Source organism: Piliocolobus tephrosceles, chromosome 12, assembly GCF_002776525.5.
Source record: "Piliocolobus tephrosceles isolate RC106 chromosome 12, ASM277652v3, whole genome shotgun sequence".
In the NCBI taxonomy this organism is placed as follows: Eukaryota; Metazoa; Chordata; class Mammalia; order Primates; family Cercopithecidae; genus Piliocolobus; species Piliocolobus tephrosceles.
This window is the reverse complement of record NC_045445.1, coordinates 68,523,773-68,551,149: the sequence shown is the minus strand read 5'-3', so window position 1 is coordinate 68,551,149 and position 27,377 is coordinate 68,523,773. Positions and strand designations below refer to the sequence as shown.

General features: G+C 36.4%; 1 protein-coding gene across 2 annotated transcripts in view; it reads right to left on the bottom strand.

Annotated features, from left to right (window-relative positions):
* POF1B (POF1B actin binding protein) overlaps positions 1 to 27,377 on the bottom strand; it is a 122,964-nt gene that overhangs the window by 33,525 nt on the left and 62,062 nt on the right. For both annotated transcript variants that reach the window (XM_023202355.1, XM_023202354.1), the window contains exons 8-15: positions 26,220 to 26,247; positions 24,942 to 25,016; positions 12,784 to 12,876; positions 11,824 to 11,937; positions 10,841 to 10,993; positions 10,400 to 10,519; positions 8,964 to 9,092; positions 8,030 to 8,112 (exon numbers count right to left, since the gene is read on the bottom strand). In XM_023202355.1, the coding sequence (XP_023058123.1) occupies positions 8,030 to 8,112; positions 8,964 to 9,092; positions 10,400 to 10,519; positions 10,841 to 10,993; positions 11,824 to 11,937; positions 12,784 to 12,876; positions 24,942 to 25,016; positions 26,220 to 26,247 (795 nt within the window). The remainder of the gene's footprint in view (positions 1 to 8,029; positions 8,113 to 8,963; positions 9,093 to 10,399; positions 10,520 to 10,840; positions 10,994 to 11,823; positions 11,938 to 12,783; positions 12,877 to 24,941; positions 25,017 to 26,219; positions 26,248 to 27,377) is intronic.

The window sequence follows — 27,377 nt, the reverse complement described above, 5'->3', positions numbered from 1 at the left end:
AGGAGGAGGAGGAGGAGGAGGAGGAGGAGGAGGAGGAGGAGGAGGAGGAGAAGAAGAAGAAGAAGAAGAAGAATTAAAATACTGGCTGGATGCGGTGGCTCAAGCCTGTAATCCCAGCACTTTGGGAGGCCGAGACGGGCGGATCACGTGGTCAGGAGATCGAGACCATCCTGGCTAACATGGTGAAACCCCCTGTCTACTAAAAAAATACAAAAAACTAGCTGGGCGCAGTGGCAGATGCCTGTAGTCCCAGCTACTCGGGAGGCTGAGGCAGGAGAATGGCACAAACCCGGGAGGCAGAGCTTGCAGTGAGCTGAGATCTGGCCACTGCACTCCAGCCTGGGTGACAGAGCGAGACTCCATCTCAAAAAAAAAAGAAAAAAAGAGAAAATACTACTGAATTTTTACATTAGTTTTGTGTTCTGAAACTTTACTGAAGACATTTACTAGGTCTAGGAGGCTTTTGGTGGAGTCTTTAGTCTTTTCTAAGTATAGAATCCTATCAGCAAGGAGAGAGAGTTTGACTTATTTTCTTGATTGGATGCCTTTTATTTCTTACTCTTGTCTGATTGCTCTGGCTAGGACTCCCCATACTATGTTGAATGGGAGGGTTAGAGAGAACATCTTTGTCTTGTTCCCGTTCTGAAGAAGAATGTTTCTCTCATGCTGTCAGTGAGGTGTTGCAGTCTCCCATTGTTATTTTGTGGTTGCCTAAGTCTTTTCATAGGTCCAAAAGAACTTCTTTTACAAATCTGTTTGTTTGCAGATGTTATCCTCCAATGTTGGATGCATACATATTTAGGACAGTTAAGTCTTCTTGTTGAATTGAACCCATTATCATTATGTAATGCCCTTCTTTGTCTTTCTTGATTGTTGTGGGTTTAAACTCGTTTTATATGATATGAGAATAGTAACCCCTGCTCTTTTTTGTTTGCCATTTGCATGACAGATCTTTCTCTATCCCTTTACTTTGAGTCTGTGAGTGTCACTGCCTGGGAGATGGGTCTCTTGAAGACAGCAGACAGTCGGGTTTTGTCTTTTTATTGAACTTGCCACTCTATGGCCTTTAAGTGGGGCATTTTGACTTTTTTACATTCAAGGTTAGTATTGATATGTAAGATTTTGAACATGTCATCTTGTTGTTAGCTGTTTGTTGTGTAGCTTTGGTTGTGTAGTTGCTTCATAGTGTCTGTGGGAGGGATATGTGCTTAAGTGTGTTTTCATGGTAGAAGATATAATTCTTTCATTTCCATGTTTATCATTTCCCTAAGAACCTCTTGTATAGCTGGTTTAGTGATAATAAATTCTCTTAGTGTTTGCTTGTTTTGGAAGTTTATTTCTCCTTTGCTTATGAAGCATAGTTTGGTGGGATATGAAATTCTTGGTTGGAATTTCTTTTCTTTAAGATTGCTGAATATAGAACCACAATCTCTTCTGGCTTGTAAGTTTTCTGCCGAGAGGTCTTCTTCTAGCCTGATGGAGTTTCCTTTGTAAATGACTGGGGCCTTCTCTCTTGTAGCCTTTAATAATTTTTTCTTTCACACTGACCTTCATGAATCTGATGACTATGTGTCTTGGGGATGTTTGTCTTGTATAGTATCTCACAGAGGTTCTCTATATTTCTTGAATTTGCATGTCAACCTCTCTAATGAGATTGAGGAAAGTTTCATGGACCATATCCTCCAATATGTTTTCCAAGTTATTTCTTCTCTCTCCTGTCAAGAATATCAATTAGTTTTAGGTTAGTCTCATTACATAATCCCATATTTGTCAGAGGTTTTGTCACAATTTAAATGTTTTTCTTTATTTTTGTCTAAGTTGATTATAAGATTCTGTCTTCAAGCTCCAAGATTCTTTCCTTGGCTTGGTCTATTCTGTTGTTAATGCTTCAAAATAGATCAGGTAATTTTTGTAGTAATTTTTTTCAATTCCAGAAATTTCATTTGGTTCTTTCTTAAAGTGGCTATTTTGTCTTCTTTCAACTTTTGGAGAGTTTCACTGGATATCCTGGATTGGGTTTCAACTTTTACCTGAATCTTGATCAGTTTCCTTGCCATCCAGATTCTGAACTTTATGGCTTTAAGTCATTTCAATCTGGTTAAGAACCATTGCAAGGAGTTGCCTTGTTTGAAGATAAAGGTAAACTCTGACTTTTTGAATTGCCAGAGTTCTAGCACTGATTCTTTCTCATCTGAGCAGGCATGTGCTCCTTTGTGTTTTGGATTTGCTGTAACTTCTATGAGGCTTTTTGTTTTGATATTCTTTATTTCCCTTTAGGGTTTAACTGTGTGCAAGTTGAGTATAGTTAATTAGCTTTGTTTCTAGGTGCTTCCAGGATGCCAAGGCTCTGTATGGGATCTTTATTTGTGGCTAGATTCTTACCTTGGGTTTCATAGGCAATGTGTATTGGCAGAATACTTTTGGTGTTGTAATTTGGGCAGTAATGCAGTAGATGGCAGTTAAGAGTAATGGTTGGCAGAGAGTCTTACTCTGCTCTGTGGCTTTTTTGTATTTCTGCACATTTGCAGTGGTACTCTGTGGGGACCAGGGGAGAGAGATGACTCTCTAGCCAGGTCCATTCCCAGGCCTCAGGGTAGCCCCCCTTGATCACTGGCACTGCATCCACATTTCATTTGTTAGATGTTCTTGGCCATGGGGCTCTCTCAGGCAGAGATTGTGTCTAGCAGACAGGCCTCACTCTTCCTGGACAGGCCCTGAAGATGGATGTGTGCCCTGCTTCTGCACTGGCCTATGAACTCACACCTCACACTCAGTGTATTGAGATTGGGGGTTCCTCCCCAGGTTGAGTTCTGGCAAAAATCTCAACTCAGAACTCCTGAGCTGTGTGCTACAACCTTGGGGCATTGGAACCATGCCTGTGGCTTTGTCCTCTACCTCCTTGGGATCAGGTGCCTGTTGTGCTGGGAGAGCTGAAGTGTCCCCAGGCTGTGGGGAAAGCACTCCAGCAGGGCTACTGGCAAGACGGTCAGACCAAGCAGTGGAGGCTGTGCTGCGTGAACACACTTGCAGAATCAGCCAGGCAAAAACCTTGGAGGGATTGTGGACAGAAAGACATGCAGAACAGATGTGTCCAGACAACCCTGGGGGAATGGGCACCTATGGCCACATTTTGTTGTAGCTCCTCCACACATAAAACCCCCTGGGGTCCATGCAGGCTAGAGCTCTGTCTTGGTCTATTCTTTGGGCAGATCCTCCTGACAATTGAAATGATTGCAAGAGTCGTGGGATCTCTTGTAGCTAGGATGCCAGAGGTCCATGGTGAGAGTGGGTTGCTCTGCTGTCACTTAACTCACCCATTCCTCAGAAGGTGTTCAGGACCAGGAACTAATCCTGGTGCTTGGCACACCAATGCAGTTTTCCCAGCTTTCTCCCTATTCAGCCTTAGTATCTGTGTTACCTATCAAATCTCAGTGTTTTCTCTCCAAAGATCTTTTTTAAGTACAAACAGATAGTGGAGAATTTACTGGTTTGTTTATTGGATATTTTGGTCTCTTGTGGTGAGAGAAGTGCTTCCTGGATGTGTCTACTTGGCCATCTTGTTCCTCCCTCCAGAAACTACTTTTAAAGAGGACCAGATGGTGTATTTAGAAGACAAAGACTTCAAAGAAGCTATAATAAATATGTTTTTAGGGCTGGGCTTAGTGGCTCATGCCTGTAACCCCAACACTTTGAGAGGTCATCATAGGATGATTGCTTGAGACCGGGAATTTGAGGCCAGCCTGGGCAACATAGTGAGAATACAAAGAACTGAAAAAAACCGTGCGTAAGGAAGTAATGGAAGACGATGTCAGTGAAAATGTATAACAACCTCCAGAAATGCTCTATGCCATAAAAGAAAAAGGAAATCTGGCCAATAAAAATCAAAACTAACTTTATCAGAACTCTCAAAATTAATAAAGTTTTATAGTCTCCAGAGAGCATTTATTTAGGAAAAACAGTTAAATCTTGGTTAAATAAACAAGCTTGGTGGCATTTGAAATTGTCCTATTCTCATCTCTGTCTCTCCAACTATTCAATAGAATTTTAAAGCAATCTTGGTAAAACCCAGAAGCCTGGCAGCCACTACAAGACAAAACAAGGTTAGAGCTCCTTCAAAACCACATTGTTATTATTATTATTGTCATTGTTTGATTTGTCTGTTGATTCTGTGGAAAACTCCACTTGCAAGGATGTATTTTAAAACTTGACTTGTAGCTCAACCAATTTGAAAATTCTTTTTTTCTGGGAACATTTGTCAAAAATAATGTGTGGAAATTGTTGAATATCACAACTACCTGAGGTGGCTATAATAGTTCAGGCAGACAAGAAATTGACCAAAAATGATAAAAGGAAAAACTGAGGAATAAATTGTCCATAGTGGGCTTTGAAAAGTTGTTATATGTTCCTGGGAATCTAGAAAGCCACAAGCATGTGTAGGGTTTTGTACATGCCCAAGGGTGTACGCATGTGAAGGAAAGGCCTGAGAAAACCCTGAGCCCTCACTACTGGCTAATCTTAAAACTCTCTGTAAGCAGGAAATGGGGGCTAAGGACGAGCTATAAATTGCCTACCAGAACATTGAAGAGGTGTCCAAACACAAACAAAGAGACTTTCAGTGAAAACTAGGAGACTTACTAGTTTAATGTTTGTAACGAAACCTCTGTTTAAATGTTAACTGACCACTAAGATAAATGAGCAGAGACTTCAGTGACCACATATGAAAAGAATACAGACTTTACAGAATTAAATCAGAAAAGCCACTAAGCAAAAGACAATAACATCAATAGTAAACAATATCATCAATGAACACCTTGGCAGGAAGGAGTATCTAATTTCCTGAGTTACCACATTATATTATTTTCAATGTCAAGTTTTCAGTAAAAAATTATAAGACATGCAAAGAAACAAGAAAATATTGCCTATCATGGAAAAAATAACTTGAAACAGTCCATTAAGAAGCCAGATGTTGCATTTACACAGCCTTTAAATTGGCTATTTCAAGTATGTTCAAAGAACTAAAGAAACCATGCCTAAAGAACTAAAGGAAAGGATGAGAGTTGTGCCTTACGGAATAAAGAACATTATTAAAGAAAATTAATTTTAAGAGAAACTACAGTAATTCTGAGGTAAAAAAGATAACTAGATTTAAAAATTTCTCGACAGCTGATGTGAGCAAATGGAAGAAAGAATCAACAAATTGTGAAGAAGGTTCATTGAGTTTATCTAGTCTGAGGAACAGAAAGAAAAAAGAATGAAGAAAAATAAACAGGGCCTCAGATAACTGTGAGTTTCCTCCTTCTCCACAAGGAGAGGGAGGAAAGTGGCAGGAATAATGGCTGAAGAAATGTCTGAAAACTTCCCACATTTGATTAAAAATATCAATCTGCACATCAAAGAAGCTCAACAAATGCCAAATAGTGGAAGAGAAAAAAAAAGAGATCCAAACCTTGACACATAATAATCAAACTGTCAAGGGCCATAGAAAAAAATAACCTTGAAAGCTGTAAAAAAAGAAACATGTCAGGGGGATCCTCAATTAAAAAGTTATCAACTGATTTCTCATCAGAAATTACAGAGGCCAGAAGGCAACGGGATGACATATTCAAAGTAACAACAACAACAACAAAAAAAAACACTGTCACCTGAGAATTATTTTATCCAGCAAAACCATTCTTCCAAAATGAAGAAAAAGCAATATATTCCCATACAAGCAAAAACTCAAAGAATTTGTCACTACAAAACCTGTTCTACAAGAAATACCTAAGGAAGTCCTACAAGAGATACTAAAGGAGTCCTTCAGGCTGGAATTTAATGACTCTATACGAAATAAAGATCACCAGTAAAGGTAACTATACAGGTAAATATTAATTAAGTGTCTGGAATAAACCTAAGGGGAAAAACTCAGAAAATGCAGTAAAAGTAACTAGAAGTAATAAAATGCTACTGTAGTAAATATTTTACACAGAAGAAGAGAGGAATGGAGGAACAGAAGAACAAAAAACATATAAGACATAGAAACAAACAGCAAAATAGCTAATGTAAATCCTAACTTATAAATTACATTAAATGTAAGTGCATGAAATATTCCAACTAAAAGCAGAGATTGGCAGAATGCATAAAAAGATACAACTATGTGTGGTTTACAAGAGTCACAATTTAGATTCAAAACACAAATAGGAAAAAAAAAAAAAAAAAAAAAAAAAGGACAGAAAAAGATATTTCATACAATTAGTAACCAGAAGAGAGTTTGTATTAATACAAGACAAAATACATATGAGTGTAAAAATTTATGACCTTAGGTTAGTCAATAGTTTCTTTTATATAATACCAAAAGCACAAGCAAGAAAAAATATAGATGAATTAGATTTTTTTCTATATTAAATACTTATGCTGCATATTGTACTCTCAAGATAATGAAAACACAACCCATGGAATTGATGAAAACATTTGCAAATCTTGTCTCTGATAAGGGACTTGTATGAGAACATGTGAAAATCTCTTGCAATTCAACTATAAAAAGACAACCCACTTAGATGGGAAAAAAATTTTGAATGGACATTTCTTCAAACAAGATGTATAAATGGCCAATAAGCACATAAAAACTGCTAAACAACATTAGTTATTAGGGAAATACAAATCAAAACTCTAATTGGATACCACTTTCCACCACCTAGGATGGCCATAATCCAAGAGATGAACAGTAACAAATGGCAGTGAGGACAGGGAGAAAGTGGAACCCTCATACACTACTAGAAATGTATGATGGTGCTTTTGCTTTGGAATAGAGTATGGCAATTCCTTAGGCATAGAGTTACCATGTGACATATCAATTCCACTCCTACGTGTATACTCAAAAGAAATACATGTACCTTACACACTTGTACACAGTACCTTACACTTGTACCTTACACACTTGTACACAGATGTTCACAGCAGCATTATTCACAATAGCCAAAAATTGAAAACAACCCAAATGTCCAACTGATTAATCAATAAATAAAATGTATATCCATACAATTGGATATTATTTATCAACAAAAAGGAATGAAGTCTTGACTCATGCTAAATCATGGTTGCATCCTGCAAAGATTATGCAAAATGAAAAATCCAGACACAAAAGACTACATATTGTATTGTTTCATTTATATGAAATATCCAAAACAGACTTCTGCTGAAGGTATTCATAATTACTTTATATTTGGTTTTGCTAAAAGGCTGGAATGTAATTTGTGGTCATATTGCTACCATGAGGGTAGACCTTACCTGAGGAAGATATCTACACAGGAAAGAGCAGAGTCAAGATATAAAGAAAGACAAATTTAGGCCGAGCGCGGTGGCTCACGCCTGTAATCCCAGCACTTTGGAAAGTCGAGGCGGGCGAATCATTTGAAGTCAGGAGATGGAGACCATCCTGGCTAACACGGTGAAACCCCGTTTCTACTAAAAAATACACACACACAAAAAAATTAGCCCGTCGTGATGGCAGGAGCCTTTAGTCCCAGCTACTGGCTGAGGCAGGAGAATGGCGTGAACCTGGGAGGCGGAGCTTGCAGTGAGCCAAGTTCGCATTACTGCACTCCAGCCTCCAGCCTGGGCGACAGAGCAAGAGTCCTCTCGAAAAAAGGAGAGGAAAGGGGAGGGGAGGGGGGGGGAGGGGAGATGTATAAGGGCATATTTTGAACACACAAATCCGTCTGGATATCAAGTAATCCCAGTTAAGTTAATTTAAAAAGTCCCAGTTTATGTTGGGTCTTTTGTTACATGAAGCAGAAAGAGTCCTAACTAATGCGGTTGGTTAAAAAAACAATTATTTGTTTTTCACTTCCAGGGTAACTAATATACTGTAAATTCAGGATTTTTTTTGACCGAAATAGTGATGTCTTTTTGTGAATATTCATTCTTCAGTAGAATAATTGGCCAGCAGAAAACACCAAACTCTGTCTAGCATGTATGTATCAATTAAACATGAAATAACTTGAATTATATGATCATAATTTTTATATTCAAATTTCATTTCAAAATACATTACTTTTTAGTGGTAATTGTAGTCCTTCCACCAGTGGAGGGTTGATTATGAGAGGAATATATTTCTTGCCGCAACTTTGAGAGTTCCTTACAAATAAAAGATAATATAATCATTGGACGGAAAGTAGAAACATAAGATAATAAATACATTTAATAATTTAGAAGGGTTACTAACAATGATTACACCCCCTCCCTTTTACTCCTTTTTAGCCTTGAGGTAATAATGTTCTAATGCCACTTGTTGAATATCATCTAGTGTTGCTTCACAGTACCTAATAAGTTATAGGCCTGTGCAGGAACCTGCAACTGATAGAGGATATCTAAATTTGGAAGATAACTTGAGATTGAAAGAGGGTGGTTCTCAAGATGAGGATGTGAAAGTTTTTGCTCTGAAAAGCCTGAAAAGTATATCCATAGAAGAAAAGTACTGAAACTTTAATATATAAGCAGATATAGTTTCTAACATGATATTATCAATGAATGAATGTTACTACCAGCACCATTTGCTCCATAACAGCAATACAATATTACCCATAATTTTTGATAATTCCTTCAGTACCTATTGAATGCCAAGTCGTGGACTACATGCTACAGATACAAAGAGGAATATAACACATGCTTTAATGAAGCAGCTCATAATGTAGTAAGGAGGTCACAGTCTACTGGGAATTTCACTGCTAATGAAATATAAAATCAATGTCTTAAAAATATTAAATGTACAACAGCATTTATTTTTTGCTTCAATTCTAACTTTCATTTGAATTATTTCTCCTGAAATATGTATATTCTACTTCCTCACTTGCACCTACATTTTATTTCATGAAATAAAATGACTCCTGGATATGTGTCCTTTTCTAGTCCACGGGAAGTATTTATCCTACAGTACTACAGTACTAAGTTGTATTACTTTTCTCCATCCCCACCCCTTCCTTTTATACCTCTGACTGACGCTTTATAAGGGAATCCTTCTCTTCCAGTAAGCTTGTCAGTTCATGAAGCTTAAATTGGAAGTCACTACAACTTCCATCTCTCTTTGAAACATCTTTATGGTACTGGGTTAATTGGGACTAAGGATTTAAAAAGAAATAAGTATTAGTATAATCTTCATATAGAAAATATGTAACTGAGTTCCAGGGAGGTTAAGTGACACAAACTCGCACAGTTGGTTATGAAATGAAAGTAAAATACCAATAGTCATAAACTTTCACAGAATTTCGTGAGTATGTAATATGAAATGAAATGCCAATTACAAATTTCTCCTTTTTTTAAGGTGTCTTTGCTATGTAGGACTAAACATTATCTACATAACAGTCTTAGGCCACAGGATTTAAAGTAAAGCTAAGAAAACAGGCATTTTAGAGTCCTTGAAATGATAATTCAGGAAATTGTAATACCAATAACTACTATTATATTCTGATTTTCAGTTCACAAAATACTCCTCCTGCATGAATTATCTCAGTTCTCACAGCAGCCCTGTGAAATAAGCATTATTATAATCTTCATTTACAAAACAGATAGTAGACTCCAGAGAGGTTAAATGACACAGTCACGCAGTAACACAGCTGCAACTCCAAGACAGATCTTCTGACTACAAATATTGTCCATTTCCCTCTTTACCTCATATGTGTATAGCTTAGGTAGAAGTGCTATTAGTAATGTTAGGATGGAAAAGAAATCAGTGGAGGAAATCTGCTAGAAGTATTGGTAGGTTTTTAAAACAAATTATATTTTGCTTCATTTTGATTTTTGGTAAAAATTATACAGTGATGTTTGGAGAGACAAATTTGTGATTATTTTGTTTATGAAAACATTTAACTACATTTAGGAATCAGTAAAATAAGGGTTAAATTAAGTAAATTCAACCTAGAATTACAAGATAAGGTAATATATACTTACAAATATCACCTTAATTTTGATGTCAACTATAGGTACATAAAACTTAACGCTGTTTTCCTCCTCATGCTTGACAAAGTCCTTGCTATTTACCATCCCTTGAAATTAAGTGAGAATTTTTACAAATCTAACTGTGGCTCTGTTGAGTAATCTCAAATATTGCTTTTGCCTACGTAAGCATGCTTTAGGCAAGATCATGAAGAGTTATCCACTTATCCCAAAAAATAAATTAATAAAAACCAAAACACTGAAATGAATGTCTTACTTCACTTTCCTGGAAGAGATTAAACTAAATTAGAAAATAATTTAACAGTTATATTTTAGACACAGTAATGTGTATTTAAAACAAAAGGATACATGACATCTTTCTAAAACTCTACCTTCAGCTATTTATTTTTGTAGCTTTAAACTTGAATCCATCATTATCTTGCTAGAAAGTTTGTGCTGACCTGTATATTTATGCAGTGTAGGATCAACATACCCTCAGCCTGCAGATCTCTCTGTCTTTCTCCATTCTCAAGTTTTTTACCATCTCCGTGTAATGGTTGCCAATCTCATCCATTTTAGCCTGCAGCATTGGGCCCGTGCAAGTCTCAGAAACCTACAGAAGGCAAAATAACTATCTGTAATTGGATTGTTTTGAAGAAAATATGTGTTACGTTACAAGGATTATTATTAGATGAAAACCACATGATTAAGTAAGACATTGAAAAAAAGGAAAGTGATTTTCCGGAACTGCATTATAAAGCTCAAATGTCAGTCATTAAGATCTAACAGTACGTGAGGGAAAACAGTCCATATATTTTCTCAAGATTTATGTAAATATATATATATATATATATATATATTTACTATTGCCAATGCTAGGATTACAATGATGTAACTAAGGTAATGCTGTATATTTAAAAGGAAGTTTTAATACCTGCATTCTAAGGTTTTGATTCTCTTGCTCTAAATTACGTTTACAATATTCCAGTTCTTTTAGTCTGTATTCCATGTCTGATAGTGTATGCCGAAGAGAGAGATTGTTTTCTTCCAGTGCCTGGCATTTTGAACTTGAGTCTTGAAGTCCTTGCTGTAAAGAAGACACAAGTACATAAGACAGATACATTTTGTTTTTGGTGAGGGAGTGTTCTTTTTATTGATTCATTCAATTGAATCAAGTAAATATTTTCCTATGCCCAGTTTTCTTATACTCTTGGTCTTAGATGGTACTTGTAAGTCAGCCATGTAAGATATTATAGTGATGCCTCTAGTCTCACTTGCCTACTTTGTGTGACAGGGAATCATGAGTAGATGAATTTATAATGTCTCAATTTAACAATCAGACTCTTGCTACTCTGTGACAATACTACCCTGCTTTCTAGTAGGCACAAAAACAACTATATGCCTGATTATTTATGTGACAACTAGTAACTGAGCAAGAATTTGGGACAGCCATAGGAGTAAAGATCAGGAAGAGGGTAATCCTTAGAGACTGCTTACAATTTCCTAGGAATTCTCTCTGCTCAGACATCCAGAGAACTCATCTAGGATTTTTTCAGTCATTTATTTATTGCACAAACTTGTGTTAAGGTCTACAACAGCTTTTTTTCATTGACATGTTAGTAGATTAAATAAATGCATGAACCTAAATTTTTAGTATTTATACAATTCTGGTCACCCAACAAGACAAATAATTGTGTCCCATATGTGCTTTATATCTCAAATAGATAAGATTATCTGTTTTTCTGAGAGGGCTTTCAGCCATTGGAAATACCCGAAGCCACTCAATTCTCATATGAACAAATTTTTCCATCATATTTTCATTCTGTCTTGATTATATCTCATAACGCCAGTGTGCCAGTAATTGTGCATATGAAAAGCTATCAATGTAGATTAACATCAATAAAAGCATCAATTTACCTTCTGCTGGTGATTATTTGCTCTCACTGATGCCAAGAGTTCTTCATACTCTTTTATTTGAGTTTCTTTGAATGATAAATCTTTCTCAAGTCTCATCTTGTCATTTTCCAGTGACTAGAAGCATAAATTATTTATTATGATTCAGAATTACAGAATCTTAACAGTCACATAATACAAAGACTTGTTTACCTTGGAAGATTTAAATAAGTACTTGTTTCATTTGTACTTGCTTAATAAAGCAGAATTCTTAAAAGTTAAGAAAATATGGGATAGGAAGTGATTGAAACTTCCAAAACCTTCATTGAAAGAGACATTTTGATGGACTAACTGTACATGAAATGAAGCGGAGCCTTCTGAAATATTTTAATGTTTTCCTCCAATCTACAAAGAGTTCTTGTTAATCCCAGCAAGTGGTAAATTTTTAAATTAGAGTCTAAATATGTTCATCATAACCCAGAAACAACAAAACTACTCCAAAGTCCTCAAGGCATTATTCAATATGTGGAAAGCATTCTGAGTGTATCTAGCTGATGGCACCAAGAACACCAACTAAAACAGAAAATATAAAAAATTAATTTTTTAGAGAAAAATGTTTTCAAGTTATTATATTTGAATGGAAATTCGGAGTATGCTTTATAATTATGAAAAAGGGGGGATTTATCTTCAATGAGTCAGATTATTTTAATTTTGAAGACGACTCTCTGGCTTTAAGCATTTAATTGCCTTAGTGGTAAACTAAATGATAAGTGCACATCCAGCATTCTTTCATTTACATTTTGGATACCTCTTTTCTCCTCTCTTAATGCTAATTAACTGTTTGAAGAAAATAATTTAGCTTTGTTGGAGTAAGCATAATATTGTGCTATATTAAATTTTAAAAATGTATACTGGACATCTTTATTTCTGTATTAGGAAGCTAGGAACTAGAAAGGCTTTGGAAAAAATCAAAATAAATCTTACTGTCAAGTCATTTTGAAGATGTCCAAGCTCCTCCCGTATGTTGCTAAATGTGGACAGCACTAGTCGGAGTGACTTATCAGACATACCCCTCATCTGCAGGAAGAAAGGATTCATGGTTTAGTTTTATTAACATTTGAAAAAGACAATATAAGTGAAAGTTATCTTTTTTTTGTTCCTACTAGCAGACTTATTAATAATTTTACCTTGATATGGCAAATTAGAAAGTGATACAAGGCATTTTGTCAATAGTGTGTGTAAGTAATCCAAATAATATTCCTGAAGATAGCATAGCTATGTATTTTTAACAAATATTTATTATTTTTTCCATGACAAAGTATCATCTTTGTCACAAAGTAGAATTCTAGCAACAAAATTTAATTTTTACATTATTCTTTATTTAAAAGATTAGAAGAGATGAGACAGTCAATCATCAAATAATAAAATGAATCTCCCTAAGTGTGTTGCCAACTGCCTGAATTTTGCCTGAGGTGAGAAGAATATAATTATAATTAAGTTTAACTTTAAAGTATAGAGCTATCTCAATTTTTTTTTTTTTTTTTTTTTTTTAACCAGAGTCTCACTCTGTTGCCTAGGCTGGAGTGTAGTGGCATGATCTCAGTTGACTGCAATCTCTGCCCCTTGAGTTCAAGCAATTTTTCCACCTCAGCTTCCCAAGTAGCTGGGACTACAGGTACACACCAAAACACTCGGTGAATTTTTGTATTTTGAGTAGAGAACGGGTTTCACTGTGTTGGCCAGGCTGGTCTCAAACTACTGACCTCAAGTGATCCACCAGCCTTGGCCTCCTAAAGTGCTGGGATTACAGGTGTGAGCCACTGCACCTGGCTTATCTCAAATTTTAAAGAGAGAGGATACTCTTTTACTAGATTATTCTTATTTCATTAAATAAAAATTGTTTAAAAGACAGACAACTTCAGCTTCTGGGAAGATGGAGTAGAAACACTTTCCACAACCAATCAGACGTTGTTTAAGGCGTAACTTTGTAACTTTAGCCTCCGATTGGTCACTTTCTGCCACCAATCCGACTGATAACGGGCCAGTACTTTATTTACATAGAGTGTACACCAAGTTACCAGTGGGAAACCTCTAAAGAACATTTAAATCACATAAAATTCTGTAACTGTGCTCTTGAGTCAATTGCTCAGCCCACTCCCACCCTGTGGACTGTGCTTTCGTTTTCGATAAACCTCTGCTTTTGTTGTTTCATAAAAAAAAAAGAAAGAAAGAAAAAATACTTTTCCCTAGCCTTCCTGTTAAGTACAACTAAAAACCTTGGACATTATATATAAAATAAATATAAAAAGACTCAAATTGGTGACAAGAGAAATGATTGGTTAAGAATCTTGGGACCTGAGAAATGACACAGCAGTGAGTTCCTGGATTTCCTTTTTGCTTCATATATTATATCAGTGTTGGGGAAGCTGGTAATCTAGTTACATCAATGGACAACAAAAGTCCTGAAAAGAGAATTCTCTCTCTAGCCAAAGGCCCGTGAAAGGGTCAGCCTAGCAGGACAGAAAACTTTTAGATACTAACCACTCTATCTTAGCCAAACACCACAGAAGAAACTGCAACTCTACTTCCACACAGACAATCGACGGCAAAGAGAGCTTAGCCCCCTTGTCAGGCTCTAGGGAGGTACACAACACCATTCACTGGGATGGTGTCAGAAAAGGCAGAGTGAAGAGATGGTGCTTTCATTCCTACTGGCCAAAAGTGAAATTCCATGCACTGTGATGTCAGTTGAGACTGTGAAGGGAGGTTGGACTTTCACCCTATTGCATCAAGAGAAGCTGAGTGAGGGAACCTCAACTTCCACCACCAGCTGGCAGCAATAGGTAGTGCACACACTTTCTCTGATATTTGAATATTTGTATAAGACTCAGAGAATCACAACATAAAAATGGCCAAGTCTCCTATCCAAGTACTAGCCAGGCTCAATCCTGCTTAGCTTCTGAGATCAAACAAGATCAGGCATGTTCAGGGTCAATTGAAAATCACTCATAATTCCAAGAACAACAAATAACTCAATAAGAAAAAACACCTAATTGATGACAACATCAAGATAATAGAAATGTTAGAATTATCTGATAAAGTGTGTAAAACAATCATCATAAATATTTCAACAAGAAGTTGCAAAGAGACTGTAAAAAAACATTGTCTCAACAACAAAATAGTAAGTCTCAGCAAATAAATAGAAGACATAAAGAATACCTAAATGGAAATTTTAGAACTGAAAAGGACAATAACAAGACAAAGAAACAAAACCCAAACCAAAACAACAAAACTCTCAAGAGGTGGGCTAAAAAGCAGAATAGAGAGAACACAGGAAAGAATTAGTGAACTTAAAGATAGAATAAAATAAAGTATATAATCTGAATATCAGAAACAAATAGATTAGAAAAAATTAAACAGAGCCTAAGGGCCTGTGGGTGTATACCATATATCTAGTTTTCATGTTCAGAGTTCTGGAAGGAAAGGAGAAAGAGGATGGAGCTGAAAAAATGTTCAAAAAATTATGGCTGAGAAGTTTTCCAAATTAGTAAAACCTGGTAACATACATATTCAAGAAACTGAGCATATCCCAAACAGGATAAACCCAAAGAAGTCCATTACCAGGCAAATCAGAGTCAGACTTCTTTAAACTAAAGACAAACTAAAAATTTTCAAAGCAGCAAGAAAAACATTAATTATTGGGAATAACAATTCAAATGACAACAGATTTCTCATTACCAATCATGAAGCCCAGAAGGAACTAGCATACTATTTTTTAAGTACTGAAAGAAAATAATTGTCAACTGTAAATTCTATATGCAGTGAAATTATCCTTTAGGAATGGATGGAAAATCACATTTTCAGATGAGGGAAAATGAAAATAATTTGTCACTAGCAGACCTACCCTTAAAGAATAGCTAAAAGAAGTCTAAAGAAAAGAAAAGGATAAAAGAAAGAATTTGGAACATTAAGAAGGAAGATATAGCATGGCAAGCAAAAATATGGTAAATACAATAGGTTTTCCTTCTTTTCTAGAGTTTTCTTTTTTTATTATACTTTAAGTTCTGGGATACATGTGCAGAATGTGCAGGTTTCTTACATAGGTATACATGTGCTATGGTGGTTTGCTGCACTCATCAAACTGTCATCTACGTTAGGTGTTTCTTCTAATGCTATCCCTCCCCTAGCCCCCCACCCCCTGACAGGCCCTGGTATGTGATGTTCCCATGTGTTCTCACTGTTCAACTCCCACTTATGAGTGAGAACATGAGGTGTTTGGTTTTCTGTTTCTGTGTCAGTTTGCTGCAAATGGTAGTTTCCAGCCTCATTCATGTCCCTACAAAGGACATGAACTCATCCTTTTTTATGGCTGCATAGTATTCCATGGTACATATGTCCCACATTTTCTTTATCTAGTCTATCATTGATGGGCAATCTGGGTTGGTTCCAAGTCTTTGCTATTGTGAATAGTGCTGCAATAAATATACATGTGCATGTGTCTTTATAGTAGAATGATTTATAATCTTTGGGTATATACCCAGTAATGGGATTGCTGAGTCAAATGGTATTTCTAGTTCTAGATCCTTGAGGAAGCACCACACTGGTTAAACTAACTTACACTCCAACCAACAGTCTAAAAGTGTTCCTATTTCTCCACATGCTCTCAAGCATTTGTTTTTTCCTGACTTTTTGATGATCACCATTCTAACTGACATGAGACGATATCTCATTGTGGTTCTGATTTGTATTGCTCTAATGATCAATGATGATGAGCATTTTTCCCTATATTTGTTGGCTACATTAATGTCTTATTTTGAGAAATGTCTGTTCATATCATTTGGCCACTTTTTGATGGGGTTGTTTTTTTCTTGTAAATTTGTTTAAGTTATATGTAGATTCTGGGTATTAGTCCTTTGTCAGATGAATAGATTGCAAAAATTTTCTCCCATTCTGTAGGGTGCCTGTTGACTCTGATGATAGTTTCTTTCGCTGTTCAGAAGCTCTTTAGTTTAATTAGATCCCATTTGTCAATTTTTGTTTTTGTTGCCATTGCTTTTGGTGTTTTAGCCATGAAGTCTTTCCCATGCCTATGTCCTGAATGGTATTGCCTAGGTTTTCTTCTAGAGTTTTATGGTTTTAGGTCTTACATTTAAGTCTTTAATCCATCTTGAGTTAATTTTTGTATAAGATGTAAGGAAGGGGTCCAGTTTCAGTTTTCAGCATATGGCTAGCCAGTTTTCCCAGCATTATTTATTAAATAGGGAATCCTTTTCCCATTGCTTGTTTTTGTCCAGTTTGTCAAAGATCCAATGGTTGTAAATGTGTGGCATTATTTCTGAGGCCTCTGTTCTGTTCCATTGGTCTATCTCTCTGTTTTGGTACTGGTACTATGCTGTTTTAGTTACTGCAACCTTGTAGTATAGTTTGAAGTCAGGTAGCATGATGCCTCCAAGCTTTGTTCTTTTTGCTTAGGATTTTCTTGGATATATGGGCTCTTTCTCTGGTTCCATATGTAATTTAAAGTATTTTTTCTAATTCTGTGAAGAAAGTCAGTGGTAGCTTGATGGGGTTAGCACTGAATCTATAAATTACTTTGAGCAATATGACCACTTTCAAGATATTGATTCTTTCTCTCCATAAGAATGGAATGTTTTTCCATTTGTTTTTGTCCTCTCTTATTTCGTTGAGCAGTGGTTTGTAGCTCTCCTGGAAGAGGTCCTTCACATCCCTTATAAGTTGTATTCCTAGGTATTTTATTCTCTTTGTAGCAATTGGGAATGTGAGTTCACTCATGATTTGGCTCTCTGTTTGTCTATTATTGGTGTATAGAAATGTCTGTGATTCTTGCACATTGATTTTGTATCTTGAGACTTTGCTGAAGTTGCTTATCACCTTAAGGAGATTTTGGGTTGAGACAATGGGGTTTTCTAAATATACAATCATGTCAGCTGCAAACAGAGGCAATTTGACTTCCTCTCTTGCTATTTGAATACCCTTTATTTCTTTCACTTGCCTGGTTGTCCTGGCCAGAACTTCCAATACTGTGTTGAACAGGAGTAGTGAGAGAGGGCATCCCTGTCTTGTGCCAGTTTTCAAAGAGAATGCTTCCAACTTTGCCCATTCAGTATGATATTGGCTGTGGGTTTGTCATAAATGGTTCTTATTATTTTGAGGTATGTTCCATCAATACCTAGTTTTTTGAGAGTTTTTAGCGTGAAAGGGTGTTGAATTTTATCAAAGGCCTTTTCTGCCTCTATTGAGATAATCATGTGGTTTTTGTCATTGGTTCTGTTTATGTAATGGATTATGTTTATTGATTTGCATATGTTGAATCAGCCTTGCATTCTAGTGATGAAGCTGACTTGATCTTGGTGGATAAGATTTTTGATATGCTGCTGAAATCAGTTTGCCTGTATTTTATTGAGGATATTTGCATTGATGTTCATCAGGGATATTGGCCTGAAATTTCCTTTTTTTGTTCTGTCTCTACCAGGTTTTGGTATCAGGATGATGCTGGCCTCATAAAATGAGTTAGGGAGGAGTCTCTATTTTACTATTGTTTGGAATAGTTTCAGAAGGAATGTTACCAGCTCCTCTTTGTCCCTCTGGTAGAATTTGGCTGTGAATCTGCCTGGTCCTGGGCTTTTTGTTTTTTTTTTTTTCTTTTCCTTTTTTTTTTTTTTTTGGTTAGTAGGCTATTAATTACTGCCTCAATTTCAGAACTTGTTATTGGTCTATTCAGGGATTCAACTTCTTCCTGGTTTAGCCTTGGGAGGGTGTATGTTTCTAGGAATTTTTCCATTTCTTCTAGTTTTTCTGGTCTATTTGCTTAGATGTGTTTATAGTATTCTCTGATGGTAGTTTGTATTTCTGTGGGATCAGTAGTGATATCCCCTTTATGATTTTTTATTGTGTCTATTTTTCTCTCTTTTCTTCTTTATTAGGCTGGCTAGTGGTCTATCTATTTTGTTAATATTTTCAAAAAAACCAGCTCCTGGATTCACTGATTTTTTTGAAGGGTATTTCCTGTCTGTATCTCCCTCAGTTCTGCTCTGATTTTAGTTATTTCTTGTCTTCTGCTAGGTTTTGAATTTGTTTGCTCTTGCTTCTCTAGTTCTTTTAATTGTGATGTTAGGATGTTGATTTTAGATCTTTTCACTTTCTCCTGTGGGCATTTAGTGCTATAAATTTCCCTCTAAACACTGCTTTAGCTGTGTCTCAGAGATTCTGGTATGTTGTGTCTTTGTTCTCATTGACTTCAAAGAACTTGTTTATTTCTACCTTGATTTCGTTATTTACCCAGTAGTCATTCAGGAGTAGATAGTTCAGTATCCATGTAGTTGTGTGGTTTTGAGTGAGTTTATTAGTCCTGAGTTATAATTTGATTGCACTGTGGTCAGAGAGACTGTTTCTTATGATTTTTATTGTTTTATATTTGCTGAGAAGTGTTTTACTTCCAATTGTGTGGTAGATTTTAGAATAAGTGTGATGTAGTGCTGAGAATAATGTACATTCTGTTGATTTGGGGTGGAGAATTCTGTAGATGTCTATTAGGTCTACTTGGCCCAGGGCAGAGTTCAAGTCCTGAATATCCTTTTGAATTTTCTGTCTCATTGATCTGTCTAATATTAACAGTAGGCTGTTAAAGTCTCCGACTATTATTGTATGGGAGTCTAAGTCTCTTTGTAGGTCTCTAAGAACTTGCTTTATGAATCTGGGTGCTCCTGTATTGGGTGCGTATATATTTAGGATAGGTAGCTCTTCTTGTTGCATTGATCCCTTTACCATTATGTAATGCCCTTCTTTGTCATTTTTAATCTTAATTGGTTTAAAGTCTGTTTTATCACAGACTAGGATTGCAACCCCTGCTTTTTTTTTCTTTCCATTTGCTTGGTAAATCTTCCTCCATCCCTTTATTTTGAACCTATGTGTGTCTTTGCATGTGAGATGGTCTCCTGAATACAGCACATTGATAGGTCTTCACTCTTTATCCAGTTTGCCAGTCTGTGCCTTTTAACTGGGACATTTAGCCCTTTTACATTTAAGGTTAACATAGTTATGTGTGAATTTGATCCTGTCATTATGATGCCAGCTGGTTATTTTGCCCGTTAGTTGATGCAGTTTCTTCATAGTGTTGATGGTCTTTACAATTTTTATATTTTGGTAGTGGCTGGAACTGGTTTTTCCTTTCCATGTTTAGTGCTTCCTCCAGGAGCTCTTGTAAGGCAGGCCTGGTTGTGACAAAATCTCTCAGCATTTTCTTGTTTGTAAAGGATTTTATTTCTCCTTTGCTTGTGAAGTTTAGTTTGGCTGGATATGAAATTCTGGGTTGAAAATTCTTTTCTCTAAGAATGTTGAATATTGGCCCCCACTCTCTTCTGCCTTGTAGGGTTTTTACAGAGAGATCCACTATTAGTCTGACGGGCTTCCCTTTGTGGGTAACCTGACCTTTCTCTCTGGCTGCCCTTGACATTTTTTCCTTCATTTCAACCTTGGTGAATCTAACGATTATGTGTCTTGGGGTTGCTCTTCTCAAGGAGTATCTTTTTGGTGTTCTCTGTGTTTCCTGAATTTGAATGTTGGCCTGTCTTGCTAGGTTGGGGAAGTTCTCCTGTATAATATCCTGAAGAGTGCTTTCCAACTTGGTTCAATGCTCCCCATCACTTTCAGGTGTACCAATCAAACGTAGATTTGATCTTTTCACATAGTCCCATATTTCTTGGAGGCTTTGTTCATTCCTTTTCATTATTTTTTCTCTAATCTTGTTTTCTTGCTTTACTTGGAAAAATTGATCTTCAATCTGGGATATCCTTTATTCTGCTTGATCAATTTGGCTATTGATATTTGTGTATGCTTCACGAAGTTCTCGTGCTGTGTTTTTCAGCTCCATCACGTCATTTATGTTCTTCTCTAAACTGGTTATTCTAGTTAGCAATTCCTCTAACCTTTTTTCAAGGTTCTTAGCTTCCTTGCATTGGGTTAGAACATGCTCCTTTAGCTCGGAGGATTTTGTTACTACCCACCTTCTGAAGCCTACTTCTGTCAATTCGTCAAACTCATTCCCCATCCAGTTTTGTTCACCTTCTTGGCAAGGAGTTGTGATCCTTTGGAGGAGAAGAGTCATTCTGGTTTTTGGAATTTTCAGCCTTTTTTCACTGTTTTTTCCTCATCTTTGTTGATTTATCTACCTTTGGCCTTTGATGTCAGTGACCTTCAGAAGTGGTTTGTGTGTGGACATCCTTTCTGTTGATGTTCATGCTATTCCTTTCTGTTTGTTAGTTTTCCTTCTAATAGGCCCCTCTGCTGCACGTCTGCTGGAGTTTCCTGGAGGTCCACTCCAGACCCTGTTTGCCTGGGTATCACCAGCAGAGGCTGCAGAACAGCAAAGATTGCTGCTTGTTCCTTCCTCTGAAAGCTTCATCCCAGAGGGGCACCCACACAATGCCAGTTGAAGCTCTCCTGTTTGAGGTGACTGTAGACCCCTGCTGGGAGATATCTCCTAGTCAGGGGGCCCAGGCGTCAGGGCCTTGAGGAGGCAGTCTGTCCCTTAACAGAGCTCGATCACTGTGCTGGGAGATCCGCTGCTCTCTTCAGAGCCAGCAGGCAGGAACGTTTAAGTATGCTGAAGCTGCACCCACAGCTGCCCCTTCCCTCAGGTGCTCTGTCCCAGGGAGATGGGACTTTTATCTACAAGCCCCTGACTGGGGCTGCTGCCTTTCTTTCAGAGATGACCTGCCCAGAGAGGAGGAATCTAGAGAGGCAGTCTGGCTACAGAGGCTTTGCTGAGCTGTGATGGGGTCCACCCAGTTTGAACTTCCTGGCAGCTTTGTTTGTTTACACTGTGAGGGGAAAACCTCCTACTCAAGCCTTAGTAATGGTGGATGCCTCTCCCCCGCACCAAGTTTGAGTGTCCCAGGTTGCCTTCAGACTGCTCTGCTGGCAGCAAGAATTTCAAGCCAGTGGATCTTAGCATGCTGGGCTCCATGGGGGTGGGATCCACTGAGCTAGACCACTTGGCTTCCTGGCTTCAGCCCCCTTTCCGGGGGAGTGAAGGGTTCTGTCTCACTGGTGTTCCAGGTGCCACTGGGTTATGAAAAAAAAAAAAAAAACTCCTGCAGCTAGCTCGGTGTCTGCCCAAATGGCCACCCAGTTTTGTGCTTGAAACCCAGGGCCCTGATGGTGTAGCACCCGAGGTTATCTCCCGGTTTATGGGTTTTGAAGACCATGAGAAATGTGTTGTATCTGGGCCAGAGTGCAGAGTTCCTCATGGCACAGTCCCTCACCGCTTCCCTTGGCTAGGGAAAGGAGTTCCCTAACCCCTTGCACTTCCCGGGTGAGGTGACACCCCACTCTGCTTCTGCTTGCCCTCTGTGGGCTGCACCCACTGTCTAATCAATCCCAGTGAGATGAGCCAGGTACCTTAGTTCAAAATGCAGAAATCATTTGTCTTCTGCATTGATCTCTCTGGGAGCTGCAGACCGGAGCTGTTCCTATTCAGCCATCTTGCCCTGGAAACTTTTCTAGAGTTTTCTAAATTATGTTAAGTGGTTGAAGCAAAATTTTGTAACACTGTCTAATGTAGTTCTCGATGTATGTAGAGAGAATATTTAAGACAATTATAAATGCAGATAATAAAGATATGTAAAGGAAGCAAAATTTTATACACTTCACTGAAACTGGTGAAATATCAACACCAGTACACTGGGCTAAGTGTTTAAATGTTTTACAATAATATACTTATTTTAATATTGCTCTAATCAAAGTATTACTCTAATAAATAAATAACAAAGTATTACTCTAATACTTAGAGTAATACTTAGAGCAACCACTAAAAAGCCATAGTAAGAGATACAAGCAAGGGTACTAGAGACAAATTAAAGTGGAATTCTAAAACATGTTCAAGTAATCCATGGGAAAGCAGGACAAAGAAAACGGGAAGCAAAAATCAGAGACAACAAACAGGAAACAAAACAAAATGACTGATCTAGCCCTAACATAACATAACTGCAACTTATCTAAATATACAAAATAAATAAAAGACAGAGATTGACTGAGAGGATAAATAAAAAAATCCCACTCCCGTATCTATAAGATACTCACTTCAAATAAAATGAAAATTTTGCATATATATATATATATGATAGTAAAAGGTTGGACAATAATCAAACCACACAAACATTAATCAAAAGAAAGTTAAAGCCATGCTAAAAGGGAAATTGTAGCACTAAATGCTTATATTAGAAAATAAGAGAAGTTCCAAATCAATAACCTAAGTTCCTATGTCAAGCACCTACACAAATAAGAGCAAAATATACCAAAAGCAAGCAAAGAAAGGGGGTAAAACAGACAAGAACAGAAACTTATCATTTTTGTGGTGAGACCATTAAAGTTCATTCTTTTAAAACAGAAATCAATGAAACTGAAAACAGAAAAACAATAGCGAAGACCAATGAAACTAAAATCTGCTTATTTGAAAAAGTCAATAAAATTGATAAGCCTCTGACAAGATTGACAAAGAAGAAAAATGGAAGACACTAATTATTAATATCAGAAATTAAATAGAGAATAGCAATACAGCCATCAAAAGGATAAAATACTATAAACAACATGAACAACTATACATGCATAGATTTGACAACTTAAATGGAATGGACTACTTCTTTGACAAACACAAGATACCATAACTCACCCAATATAAAATAAATCATTTGAAGAGCCCTGTAACTATTAAGGAATTGAATTTAGTTTTTTCATTCCCCTAAACCAAATCTCCAGGCCCAGATATTTTCACTGGAGAATTCTATCAAATGTTAAAAAGAAATTAGCAACAAATATTCAGAGTCTTCTAGAAAATAGAAATGGAAGAAACATTTCCTAACTCATTTTATGAAACTTGTATTACCCTGATATCAAAACCAAAGAGAGTACCAAAAAAAAGAAAGAAAAGAAAACTACAAACCTACAAACCAATGTGTCTCATGAACTTAGATGCAAAGATCCTCAGAAAGAATTTTCAAAAAAAAAAAATAGACCTGGAATGCACGTTGGATGGACATCCCACCACCAGAGATAATATCAAGAATGGCTCCCAGATTCAGGTTTTGAGGAGTATATGTGTTCCTCAAACCACCATCTATAATACAGACTGTTTGTCACTAAAAATAATAATATTTCATTTAATTTTCATGAACATTATACCAGGTTCAATACTTTGGTGATCAACAAAGACCTGAGACCAAATATCAAACTTAGAAATTGGCGTCACCAGACAAAACTAGATTATCTTTAGGTTCATTTGTTGGAAAAACATGTACTCTTCTTTTTAGTCATATTTTCTTAGCATCTATCTCTTTTTTTGTTTTTTTTTTGTTTTTTTCTTTTTTTTTTTTTTTTTGAGATGGAGTCTTGCTTTGTCGCCCAGGCTGCAGTGCAGTGGTGCGATCTCAGCTCACTGCAATCTCCACCTCCTGTATTCAAGCGATTCTCCTGCTTCAGCTTCCCGAGTAGCTGGGATTACAGGCATGCGCCAACATGCCTGGCTTATTTTTGTATTTTTAGTAGAGAGACGGGGTTTTACCATGTTGACAAGGCTGGTCTCAAACTCCTGACATCAAGGGATCCGCCCACCTCAGCCTCCCAAAGTGCTGGGATTACAGGCGTGAGCCACCGCGCCCAGTCCTTAGCATCTATCTTGATCTGTGGTCTCTCCCTTCCTCATGGGGAATTTACTGTTCCAGTGGTCTTTAGTCTTCCACAATTCTGGAAAAGTAAGGAATTGGCCTTTCCATTTCTCCTTGCCAATGATGAGATAGGGTGGGTGTGGTAGAGAAGAGGGTGGAATGGAGAAGAGGAAGGCAAAGACTATGAGATAGAGTCAGATTGTACTAAAGTGCTGAGGGGTGAATAAGGGCATTCTACAGAAGGGAATAATATTTCCAGAATGTGTTCCCAAATGCTAATCATTCAATATACTTTTTGGTGATCTCACTAAACTGAAATATAATCCTAGTCTAATCAAAGAATCATCAACTCTTAGGAAAGAGGATTTTAATTTGGGACTTTCTGTTCTTAATGAAGGGAAGCAACCTAGGAAGCTGTTTGTTAGTGTTGATTTCACACATCCATGCTTGACCCCATCTCACCTGCAGAATGTAGCGAATTTGCTGTTTTGTAAACTCTGATAATCCTTTAGGAATCAATGATTCAATGTCTTCCGACTGTAAGAAAAAAAGGCTTATCCATGGAACAGATACATGTCAATCTTAAGAAAAGCAATCCACAGACTTTTGTATAATGGGACATATTTTAGGAATATTAAAAGATTAATTCACTTTTTGAGAAACAGTTTCTATTAGTTTAATTTCTAGCCTTATCAGTTCTTATTTTAAAAAAAATCAATTATAATACAAACAGTATAAAAATAATCCTGAATTCCACGCATTTGAGGGAAAACCTTTGGGCAACCAATGAGAAGTTCCATTTCTATTTTCAAAAAGATGAAATTAAAACAAAAGCAAAATGGTCTATTAAATACCTTTACACACTTTATTCATTGTATATTTTTAAAAACTGGAAGTTTTTTGGGTGATAGATATGACATTCTAGAAGCTCATTTTTGAAATAATGAAAACTTTGGGAAATAAAAATTAAGGGAGTTACAGGTTTTACTGAGAATTTACATAGAGCTGTGGTGACTTTTGAAAGATTGTGATGTTGCCACCACAACACTGAAACAGCTTCAACTAATTTTAAGTGAGGAGCTGAAGGGAAGTATTTCTTAAAGGTAATTTAGGAATTATTGAATAATTGTAATGAATGCAGTATACCAGTACACTGGAAAAAACGATTAAAACCACAAAAGAGGGAACTGTGCTTTTTATTGCATTGAAATAGGTCTTTCTCTATTTGATTATTCGATTAAAAGCAATTATTAAGATAATATGCATGTGTACTAGATTAATACTTGAAAATATTTTTACTTTAAGTTGCTGACTGGCATGGCACATACAAGGTTTTGAAGCATATTAAAACTAAATTTGCTATTTAATTAATCATATAGATTTCAGTTTTCTAAAGCAGAGAATATGTGGTCAGTGAAATAAGTCTTGTACCCCATAAATAAATGCACCTACTATGTACACACAGAAATTAAAAATAGAACATTTCGAATAAACATTGCAATAAGCATAGACAAATCACAAAATGACAGCTGATAAAACTTTTTTGTGAATGATTAGTAGTTTTATAGTTATTATAAATATGTAGTGTTTATATAATTTTAAAGGCAAAATGGCCACAAATTTTTTCACTTACCTGCATTTTCAGTCTAGTAAAGGTACTTAACTAAAAGAATATTATTATTGCAAACATCAGAATCTGTTATTACACTATATTCGATTTTCAACTATTTTTGCATTTACCTCCTCTGTAGACTCAAAGTCTTGTTTGCTGCAAGAACAAAAAAAAAAAGATAGACAACTGTAGGAAAGTATATTCACTGATCATATATAAATGCTAGTTTTCTATTAATTGTATCTTACTTTTTGAAATATAAGAGGACTTACTCAATTTATAAGCACAAGTGAAAATGTTAAAACTAAAATGGCACTTTTAGTTAGTTTGACTAAAATATTTTTTCTGGAATTAGCAGATCTATTAAAAATGAACATCTGTATAACAAAATAATAAAATATACAGAAGTGGTTAGTACCATCCGTTAACACCAGTTTAATTGTGGCTAGAAGTCCTCTGTGCTTGGCAATAAATGCTATTTGGGTGAATAAATAACAAAAATAGCTTTTCTCTCTCTATTTCCACTTTCATTTTCTCCTTTTGTATCTTTCAGTGCTGATTCCATCTTCTCTCCACAGTGTTTTCAAGTTCTTCATACTCTGTTTAATAAAATCAAAGCTTGCAAGAAAAGCCTGAATAACTCATTTAATCTATACTAGAGTATATTTGGCAATGACTGGCTTGAAGGATATTTGAATATTTACATAGCGACAAAGCGTTAAGCAAAATGATCAAAATTCTAGTGAGGTAATAGAATTTCCAGCATCATAATGAGGATTTGGTCACAGGGGTTGAAAGACCCTTTGTGGAGCCGTGATAGGTAGGAAAATGCTGAAGAAGAATTGTTTCTGGTTATACCAGACTGGCACTTGCTCCTTTGGGAATGTTGAAAACTGGAAAGGATACATTGATAGTGTTGTCTGGGGCAAGACACAGGCCTTCATTTTTGCCAACTTGTTCCCACTCCTCTTGATGGAAGAATTAGGCCCAAAATATATATGGTAAACATACTTCTCAAACAAATGAACAGAAAACAGTAAACATGGGTTCTGACAGCAAGGCATAATATTTATTTTATTTTAAAGTAATTAACTTGACTTTATTGCCTAATAGAATTTTATCATGAAAACATTTCAAGATTGATTTGTGTCTTCGTTTTTTTTTAACTTTTATATTAGGTTGAGGGGTACATGTACAGGTTTGTTATATAGGTAAATTGCATTTTGTGGTGGTTTGGTGTACAAATGATTTCATCGCTGAGGTAATAAGCACAGTACCCAATAGGT